This window comes from Necator americanus, chromosome V (genome assembly GCF_031761385.1).
Source record: "Necator americanus strain Aroian chromosome V, whole genome shotgun sequence".
Lineage (NCBI taxonomy): Eukaryota > Metazoa > Nematoda > Chromadorea > Rhabditida > Ancylostomatidae > Necator > Necator americanus.
Window position 1 is genome coordinate 32,407,434 of NC_087375.1, and position 10,532 is coordinate 32,417,965.

At 40.1% G+C, this 10,532-nt stretch overlaps 2 protein-coding genes across 4 annotated transcripts in view; one reads left to right on the forward strand and one right to left on the reverse strand.

Annotated features, from left to right (window-relative positions):
* Window positions 1-1,912, forward strand: part of RB195_015889 (uncharacterized protein) — a gene marked incomplete at both ends in the record, with an annotated part of 16,521 nt that extends 14,609 nt beyond the window's left edge. For both annotated transcript variants that reach the window (XM_064206812.1, XM_064206813.1), the window contains 5 exons: window positions 24-161; window positions 368-493; window positions 1,018-1,131; window positions 1,393-1,542; window positions 1,656-1,912. In XM_064206812.1, coding sequence (XP_064062693.1) covers window positions 24-161; window positions 368-493; window positions 1,018-1,131; window positions 1,393-1,542; window positions 1,656-1,912 — 785 coding nt within the window. The remainder of the gene's footprint in view (window positions 1-23; window positions 162-367; window positions 494-1,017; window positions 1,132-1,392; window positions 1,543-1,655) is intronic.
* Window positions 1,913-2,773: 861 nt separating this feature from the next.
* On the reverse strand, window positions 2,774-10,168 carry RB195_015890 (uncharacterized protein; the record flags this gene model as incomplete). Of its 2 annotated transcripts, XM_064206814.1 has the most annotated exons (12): window positions 2,774-2,785; window positions 2,852-2,920; window positions 3,025-3,081; window positions 4,856-4,916; window positions 5,550-5,692; window positions 6,053-6,133; window positions 7,312-7,429; window positions 8,897-8,954; window positions 9,024-9,099; window positions 9,396-9,541; window positions 9,963-10,050; window positions 10,121-10,168. In XM_064206814.1, 12 exons carry the CDS (start codon window positions 10,166-10,168, stop codon window positions 2,774-2,776), a joined length of 957 nt encoding a protein of 318 aa, XP_064062695.1. The 2 variants fall into 2 exon arrangements, with proteins under 2 accessions (XP_064062695.1, XP_064062696.1); XM_064206815.1 differs by lacking the exons at window positions 9,396-9,541; window positions 9,963-10,050; window positions 10,121-10,168 and having other exon boundaries at window positions 9,024-9,027.
* Window positions 10,169-10,532: the final 364 nt, after the last annotated feature.

Consider the following 10,532-nt stretch of genomic DNA (forward strand, 5'->3'; position numbering starts at 1 on the left):
TTAACTTTTGTCAACTATTTCAGAGCCTAATCTCACCGATATTTGTGCTGTGGCGAATCCTTGCCAAAACAATGGCACATGTATCTTTGTATGGAAGAAAAATACGCATTATTGTAAATGTCAAGCAGGTTTTACGGGCACTAACTGTACGGAAAAAATCGGTGAGTTCGAGGATTTCAAAGAAGGTGTTTCATATGATGACGTCCAGAAACGAAGAGAATCTTGAATTTTCTATTTTGTATTTCTGTTGCGTATTACGCGTATAATCATTCGTTTATGTTTGACAGTTTCTTTTCAAAATTTCTTCTCAGCACCTTTTTTTCGTGCTAGGACCTCCGCTGCAGGAAGTACGTACATAAATTTTCAGATTTCGACCCATGCGCAACAAATCCATGTCAAAACGGTGCTACATGCACTGCAAAAGTGCAAAAAGGTAAAGCGACCTACGAATGCTACTGTGCTCCAGGATTCGGCGGACCAAAATGTGATCAAAGTAAGCGTGGTCGATTCTATACTTGAATTCAACATAGTAGGAATCTGATGTGGTGGTAAAATCGCAGGAAAAGCTAGGACTAAGCTTGTAGTTTGCCAGATTCGGGGTGGTTCCGCTCATCTCCCTTCAGTCGTCATAAAAAACGTTGTGAAAGATGTCACTTTTTCCTACGAAATCAGTTGCAACGCGCCACCCTTGCGTGCGCGCCGCATCCCCATGCGAGCGGTCGAGGATCAATGAGGTCTTCTCATTGGTCTATTTATGAAAAACCTATGAATAGGTAGCCAGGGGGAGCAGAAAATTTACAAAGAAGCGCGTCCTAACGTATCTCGTAGGAACTAAAGCGGTTCCCACGCCGTTTTTCACAAAAATTAGGGAGAAACGAGCGGAACCATCGCAAATGCGTAATTTGCAACTCACATCTCTAGCTTTTCCCGCCGATCCCATCATCACGTCATGTTCTTGGTGTGCTGCTTTTAACGAAGTATTTGCATCCCAGTTCTAATCACATCCACTCTTTTTAGGACCATGTGATGTGAATCCATGCCTACATAATGGCACGTGCAGAACAACAGCTGGATTTAGTTCGTATTTCTGTGATTGCAAAGATGGCTATGGTGGAAAGAATTGCGACATTGGTAAGGTTTCGATCTGCGGGAATTATTTGTGCGAGAACTGGTCCCCGATCGAATAGACGTCTTCAGACTGAACGGGGATGAAAAATTGTCGGTGTTAATCTGTTGCAGACCAGTTTGATAACCGCTTAACAACTTAGGAACTGTAACTTCTGCTAAATTCTGAAGTAATGTCTCAAGGCTCCCTGAGGTGGGATGGGATCAATTCTCGCACAAGTATTGAGTTTCTTTATTGTCGAAAGCGATGTTTATATTTGTTTACAGCAATCAGTAAGAAACCGCCAGAAGAACGCTACGGATCCAAAGTACTCCTTGTATCCAGCGGAAAAGAGGAATGGATTCAGCAGATGAAGGAAAGACTCGGAGGGAAGAAGAAGACCACTCCAGCGCCGGTAGCTGACGAACCTTATAAAGGTTAATGAGTTTGTAAAATTACATTCTCATGTACTTATTTATATTTTTATATTTTTATAAAAAGCAAATAATGAACCTTTGAACAGTGCCATCATCCTGAACATCGTTTCCAGATCCTAAAACTAAGAAACGAGAAAGAGAGGAACGTGAAAAACAGGAGGCGGAAAAGAAACAAAAAGAAGAATTGGAACAGGAGACGAAAAAGGCCGAAGCTGAACGTCAAATGGAAGAGAAACGTGTTGAAGCGGAGAAACGCTTGAATGAAACGCTTTACAATAATCACGCATCACGTGATTACAGTACACTTGTTGGGGTTACTGTCTCGGTACTATTTCCCCTGGTGATTCTCTCGGACGGAATTCTTTGCTAAGTGCTGAACGTTGTGCGGCGCTCTCACGAATTGAAATCCGTTAGGATTTTCTCCCCGTTATATCATTATTGATCCGCCGGATTGATCTGAGGGAAACTGTCCATACAGTAATATGAATATCTGCTTATCAAAGTGCATTTAAAACTTTCATCAATTCCTGGAATTGTTGCCGAATGTTTCCCGGTGAGAACAAAAAAGCTTTTTGTGCATCGCTACAGAGTATTCTACATGTGCTATTTTTGCTTTTTTTTCCTTGCTGGAATTTCTTTTTTTTTCTTTTTGTTTTTTGAGGTATTTTCTCGAGTTACCACCGTTATCGTGTTTTATCGAGAATTTTCCGGTTCTTTAAGAATGAATGTCACCTGCATATGGATTAGTGACTTGTACGTTTCTCTCCTTTCCCTTAGGGGAAAAAATCTGATCAATCATCTCATCCGAGAAAAAAAAACTTCTATCGGATCTTTCTTTCAACTTGTCTTGTCTTTGATACTTTAAAAGCTTGTAATCTTCTTATCTATGCCTAGTTATGGAGAGAATTCTCCGTAAATAATCGATATTCATCCTTTTAATTAACATCACATGTACATTTGTAACATAATTAGGTAATTTGATCTTCGCTATCATTCTTCTACGTGTATTTTCACAATCGATATCACTCGCAACGCATAATAAAAATTGAAAATTTTTATTTGGTATATGAAATTTTTTAAAGGAATTCACAGAAATTCTCCCAGAGGGGAACAAACAACTAAAATTTTCCATACGGTTTTATTTTACAGTGGAATTCGAAGCAGTGTACATATTTATGGAATACTAAAAATGGCATAGGATTAAATAAAATTGGATAAATAGCTGGAATTTTCATGGAATATTCTGAATTAAAAATTAATTAACCCATTGTTTACAGACTTACATACACTACTACTTGGATTTTCTTACTTGTTCCTTTTCAAGATTTTGTCCAAACACTTGGTCGAGCACAATGAATTCATTTAAGGTAATATTCTCCTGAAAATCGTCGATGAGGTCTTGAAATTTCAGTAGCACCAAGAAGGGAAAACACGGAAAAAACAGGAAAAAGGAGAGGCAAAAAGATGAAATTTCCTACGTACTCGCTTCGAAGAGAAAATCCCCGTTTCTTCATAGACTTTCGATATATTTTCCGATATCTGAAAGGAATTACAGTATGTCTGGCTCAGTTATCTATAACGTGAGAATAAACGATAAAAACTTGAGAAATTTTATCGCCTTGAGCAAAAAATCACACTATTTTTGCTTTTTAGAATTGGATGTCTTTTGATTTAGACGTTGTCTGCATTTTTGCATCACCTAACGATACAAAATTTATAAAAACTCGGAAAAAAAATTGAGAAATTTTATCGCCTTTTGTAAAAAAATCGTACTATTTCTACTTTTCATCGAGCGAAATGAGTGAAAAAAAACGCCTGAACATTTCCATATGAAGTTTAGTCGATATTTTCTATGAGTGTGTTCGTTGAGGTCCCACGGGTATACGCTTGCGCTCACTACTACATCAAAAAAAGTGAACACATCGGAATGAAATCTGGTTCAATTTTCCTCATGTCTTTTAATTTTTGGAAAATTTCAAAGAAAATCCCGGACATCCATTGATCGCATGTAGGTAACAGTGTAACGCTGAAGTTCCCCTTTTCTTGTGAGGAAAAATTTTTAAACTGCGCAAAGATTCATTTACCAGAAGACGCGTCCCTTTACAAATATTGGATATTTGCACATCTCTTTTTCCCCAATTTGAAGAAAATTTCAAAAAATCTAGAATTTTATTGGTACAAATCGAGCATTGTAATTAACATCGCTATCAGCTACGTGTAGCCACTTAATAGGTAAACTCTCAATGCATTTCTTCCAGGAGAAGGTCTAGGACGACGAAAAGTTTTTAAGTACGTTTTTAAGGTCACATCGAGGTCCGGGAACGTTTCTCCGCCCAGATGATTCTTCAGGACCCTGGGTGATTGTCAGATGGGACAAGGTCCTGGCAATAGGGACGGGTCACGGTCGTCCAGTCTAGACCATCCAGAACTTGCCGCATACTTTGCCGTGGTGAGGTCCCACGTTGTCATGGAACAACTTGACTTCGAGGCGTTTTGGACGTTTTTCTCGCACTGCATCGGACAGCTTTTTAAGGATTTGCTTCACGTATAGATTGACTCCGACTGTCTGGACGCTCATTAACCGTTCCAGAAATTTCTCGAAACAAACTAGGATAAAAATTAAGGATCAAAAATGAGGAAAAAGTAGCGCAAAAGCAGCCTTTTAGAGTGATTGCTTGGATTATTGCTGCATTTTCTGCTAATTAAAAAAATCATCAAAGCACCAGTCAGTGAGATCCCCATTGCTAGTTTTTTTTTGGCCTTGTTTAGTAGGATTCAAGAAATTGTTTCCAGAAACAGCAACGAAAATGTCTAAGAATCCAGGAACCAAAAGATTTAGATTCGGAGAAATCAATATATCCGATGATTTACTTTTTTTATCCATGGAAAAATAGCGAAATTAAAACGTGCGAAATGGATTTATAGAATAAAAACGACGAAACTCCTCTTTACACGTGTGTATGCTATTTAAACTACAATAAGCGCTTTCACTTCATCCCAGGATTTAAGAAGGGCTTCCTTTACCATTTCTGTAAGCCACGCCCAAAGTCCAAGAGCACATCATAGAAAATGTAGTTGGGTCTTCCGTGGATGCATGAGGTTAAGATCTAACTGCGTTGAGCTACTTCTTCCTCGTGTATTCACTCAACACCATGTCTTGATCCTTATTTATAACTGTACTATCTTGTATTTCAGAAGAAAACAACAAATAAATAGTGAATCGATAAATTCCTACTTTAATAGGACAATCCCTTACGATAGCCATTCAACGGCTTCCACTAGTTGTAATACTTCTATTATATCTGACACTAACCTCAAACGTAGACCGAAAAATGTCGTCAACGGCCGTGCTCCAAGGGCGAGGAGCTTTGTAGCTGGAATAGAAGTCATAAAATCAAGAAAAACTGCACAACTTGACTGTGGAAAGCTTAAAGGTAGCACAACATGAGATTGATGATGTTGGTTGATCTCTCCACGAAATGATAGGATTGAGGTTTTGGACAATTACGGGCACGGTAAGTCCCCCTATGCCCTTAACAATCCTGGAAAAGGATGTTGTCGTACCGAAATCCTCCTACGGCGCATGTATGAACGTCCACGCCTGCGAGAGTACGCGTACGCTCTGTGTTTGCGAGCGAACGCAAAAAACAGCGCCAGTAATCCATTGATTGTTCGCCGCTTCGCAGATTTAGCGCGTACACCTACTTCCACTGCTGTGACGCGTTGCTAGGTGGCTCGTTAGGGGATCCGGTGCGACAGCACTGTTTCCCACGCTCTTTTCTAGATACCTAGGAGGAATTGAGCGTAATCTCCGTCATACATAAGTAAAGCTACACCCACAGCATATCTTCTCGTGGAAAAATCCAAACACCATTTCAGATTCCTACTGTATGTTACCTTTAAATTTCGTCACGGGACGTCATCTGTTACAATGTAAAATTATTTCCAACATACATAAAACTGTGTGATGTCATGGCAACGTTTTGGCGATTTTCTCATGGACTCACCGAACATGTCTATAAATAGGTCGGTATGGGGAATTAAATGCGGCGACAGGATTACTTTTCCAGTTAGGATCCAGAATGTTGATACAGGGAAGAATTAGGAAATCCAGACGGTGAGATCGTATCGGACCAGCTAACAACTTTATCTTAAAGAAGATTAAATAGAGATGTAAATAATAATAAAAAGTACTAATATAAACACTAATTATTAATAAATAAATAATTATAATGAAGAAGTAATCTTTTGTACTTTTTTACTTTACTTTTGTGGCAAAGATACTAAACTGGTACCAGCATTTCTGCAAACTGTTGGATCACATAAATATCCTGCACCGGGCATGAACTAAGTGCATCGATAAGCAGATAACTTATCAGGTCTTTTTTATAGGCACAAGTAATAAATAAGTTATAAGTAATAAGGAAACAAACAAAAATTGTAAATAAAATATTGTGTCTATTACTAAAAACAACGAACACCGAGTACAAAAAATTCAACAGCGACAAACCTCAACATTAATAGAAGACTTCTGATCTATGAAGAAATTATTTTTTGATATTAAAAAGCGTTTTGGTGCCGTGGCGAGAACCTTAACATGCATTGGAATATCTGGAGCAAGGTCCCAAGGCCATAATGATTCTTACAAAACTTTTATATTTTAGAAGCTTATAATGTTGTATGGTTTAGACTATGATTTTTCAATTCTTTCTACTTTAACTAGAAAGTGTGCAGTTTGAAAAGATGAGAAACTCTGCTAAGATATAAGTCCACTTTTTATTAGTTTTAATAGATTGAGATTACTATTATTTCATGTCAATATTGTTTCGTAATATTATTATTTATTATTATTATTTGTTTATTAGTTATTTAAAGACATCGCCCCACGAATCTGAGCTGGTACGGATTTCAGGTGGAACATTCATGCACGGGATCGTAGATTATGGAGAGAAGGGTGATCCCGTCCATATCTTCCTAATTGCCGTAAAAAACGGCCCGAAAGATACGGCTTCGAGCGTTCCGGCGCGCCATTTTCTACAAGAAGTTCGATTGGAGCGCACCAGCTTTGAGCACGCGCCGGGCCGTTTTTTGCGGCAATTAGAAAGGAATGGACGGAATCACCTCTCCATAATCTACTATGCCGTGTACGAATATTCCACCTGGAATCCGTACCACCTCAGATTCGTGGAGTGATGCCTTTAAGGGACGGGTTTGGTACAATTGGTTAGAGATCCGTTCTAGCCACACGGTCGATGGTTCGAAACCGTCCCAGCGCCAGCCAGTCTTTCATCCCTCCAGAGTCGATAAATTGGTACCAGACTGGTCTGGGAGGATAAAAACACTGACTTGATCATCGGCTGACCCCCGCAAGTCATTGTATAGGCCAACACGCTTTCCAAAAGCCGCAACGATCACGAATTCCAGTAAAACGCGTTGCCGCATCCCAGGCGGATTGATACGCCAGAGACTTTAGTTGATCCTTTTGTTTGAATTAATTATTTATTTGTTATTATATCATTACCTAGTACTACTTCTTCCGTATATTTCTCTTCAGGATTTTTAACCTGTCATTAAAAAGTATCAAATTCAAAATCAACTCAACTGCATCTCAGTAGAACTAGCGAAATATTAAACAAATAATAATATTAAAGACCAGACATTTTATTCAGAAAACCAAAGATTCATTTCCGTTTTTGAGTTTCTTGTACAAATAAAATCAGGGATCTTATAGAAGCTCAAATACAATGAAGATTCGAATAAATTGCTTACCTTTATCACAACTGGAAATGGACTCTCATTCTCAACTCGATGGTTAACCAATTGGTTGCTGGTACCGGCAATAATGTACACATCCGGCGTTATAGTAACCGATAAAAATGGTAACGCTCTGCAGAGCACGTGATACAGCCTGGTTTTGTAAATCTGTACATGTACACGGAAGGAAATAGAGCACTGAGATCATTGGATGGTTAATTTATGAATGAGCACTGTTTAATGAGGAAATTTCCTCTACTCTTGTTTTATTCACATAGGATCAATCAATATTGTAAAACTTCAATTGGGACAGTTTTTAAGTTAGCTACAAATCTTGGTCGGCTAAGAAGTGTTGCACGCACGCATGAACGCACAGACAGACGCGCAGACGGACGGACGGACGCACGCACACGCACACTCACATACGCACATACACGATCTGTACAGTAATCAGTTTTACTTATTTACCTAAAGGGTACGTCTTCACTGAAAAACAGCTCCAGGACCTTTTCCGGTGGACCTCATCCCTTGTCCTCACAGTAGACAACTGAGATGTCCGTAGAAGTATCATAGATCTCAGCTGTTCCATCCGTACAGCGAAAAAATCATTCCATTACGTTGTCGATCTCACTCAAGGATGTTTTGCATCTCTTCGGATCCACTCTAGCGTTCATTTAATTCATCTCTGATCGATTCTTCTCAAGTGACTGGCCTATCTATCCCTTGCTTTCGATACCAATTTCTGGAGTAGGAGAACGACATGTTGATGCGTTTCCGCCACAAAAAGGACTGCGTCAGGCCCCATTGACGATGAGTTTGCCGATTTTTTCTTAACTATCCTGACATAGACAAATGTGTTTTTTTCCTTTTTGGTGTGTATGCGAATAAATAAATAAATAAGTAAATAAATAAATAAATAAATATTCCGCTGGGTTGTGAAGGCGAAATGAAGCTAGCGCAGCTCAAAGCGACGCGGTAGAGCTGGCGGTTTGGATCGAGATATGGCGTTAGTTAACTTTCCGGGACTGCAGATATTATTGGAGTCACTCATCGATTTCAATCGCCGCGCTCCACCCCGTCGCCTGCGCAACAACAGCGCAAGGTTCCCGACCAATTCGACCCGAGCGCAACAAGCCTGTCTAACACTGAATCACCTTAGCCCGATTGTGCAAACCTACCATATCTCCTAAATTTCCAGTAAACTTTTCTCTATCAGATGGATTAATCATGAACTATGATTAAGGTCTACATTTAGCACAGCTGGAGCAATAGACAAATTCCTTAGCTCTCCAAGCGGCTCAAACTCTGCCATCACAAAATTCAAGTCCAGAAAACGTTGAAAAAAAAAGCCTAGAACAAAATGGTACAAATTATTTACTGGCTTCAGTACGTCCTAACTTGTGGTGTATTTGCGGTAATCCGTTGCGAAATGGCGCAGTTCAATTCCGTAACCCCATCGAAGTCAGAGGAAAACAACCGCATGCGCAACCTCCTGTGCAGTTACACAACAACTTAATGTCGATTTGACTCAACTTGACTCGGCTTGATTCCACTGTAGACTGAGCTCATTTCCCTGCACGTCCCCAGAAAATATACTCACTTCGCTAATGTCACATCTTTCAATGTGAATTCCGGTGGCTTTACTTCTTTTTTCCAGACTAAAGTGAAATATAATTCTTCTTGGTAGGGAAGCAGTTATTTCTACCAGAGTCAAAATCACCACTTACACATCACCAAAAGTATCCACGCTTCATCTAGAAATAAAACAACCTTCTCTTTGTTTGTTTTGAAAATAGTGACCCACTGCAATCACTTTGTTCATCAAAACAATGTTGACGTAATCATAACATTGACAATCCTGCCTGGATTTGGTGTAGCAGCCTCGAAAGAGGTATAGTCGGGTCAAAACGGCATGAAATTTCGTGCAGTTCCGTAAGCGGCTGCGATTGATACAGCGCGATTGAGATTGCGATTGGCGTCAAGCGTTAGCTTTATTCGAACTGCAACGATGGGTGGTGCTAGTGAGGGTCCCCTCTGGATTCCAACCGCTGCACAGCGGAGCTACGAAAGCAGCCGCTTGCGCAACTGTGCCAGCTCACAGATCTTTGCCGCCGACAGTTACTCTTAACTGCTGCACAAGTTAAATTCTTCTCAGTGGTAACATTCATGAGGAAATCGGATCCGAGAGTTTCCGAATCCAAAGTGGGAGTTGCACTAGTAATTTCCTCCTTTTTGTGTGAAAGTCCTAGAAAAAGTTAGGGAATTCAAAGAGCAAGAAAAATAGATTATTTGCTGTGCTTCTTCCATACCTGTTGTGGGGTCAAAACGACATAAAGCACGGTGCAATTACTCTTGAGGCGGTGCGGTGGAGCGTAGCGGTTAGGAGTGAACTGGAACCCTTGCTAGCACCACCCATCGCTGCTGTTTGCGATGGTCCCACCTCGGTCCCAACTGTTGCCTCCTTAGCGCGTTTCGAGCGCGCACGCAAATGCCCCGTGCTTCATGCCGTTTTGACCCGACTACACTTCATGTGACAATATTTTAGTCCAATGCATCAGAAATTTTTTCACAATCACATTTTTATCCCGGGAATAGTTTTATATGACCACACGTTCATTGTCTTTTTTTCAAACATGGACATTTCTCTGGCAAAACACATCCCAAACTTCTACTGTTCAAGTCACGTAATACGTAGCCATCTTTGCAGAAGCATTTTTCTAGTCCTGTGCAGTCCATAGCATCACATGTTGGACCCTAGAAAAAACGTTTAAAATAATGATCACTGCGAAAATTCTAGAAACAGAACACGAAAAAGAAAACTCACAAAGCGGCAATCCTGCTCGCATGCAGGACGACACGGTCCAGAGATCATATTTTTTGGACACTCTGTAATCAAGTGCAGGTGAATTCAGACAGTTAGAAACTCGTAGATGTAGGGTGGTTTTTAATCGCTTGCAGATGACGGCAAGTGTATTTTAGCAGTGCCGCCAATTGTTCGTTACGATACGATTAACAAAGTTAATAAAAATAAAAAAATAAAAAGGATACTGGATAAAGTCACTGGCGTATTAAGTGACTAGTAAGTGACCACGAATCCGTAATCGTTGAAGTTTTGGAACGCGTGTTGGCCTATACAATGAATTGCGCGGGCCAGCCGATGATCAAATCGGTGTTTTTATCCTCCCAGACAAGTCTGATACCAATTTATCGAGCTCGGAGGGATGAAAGGCCTGGTG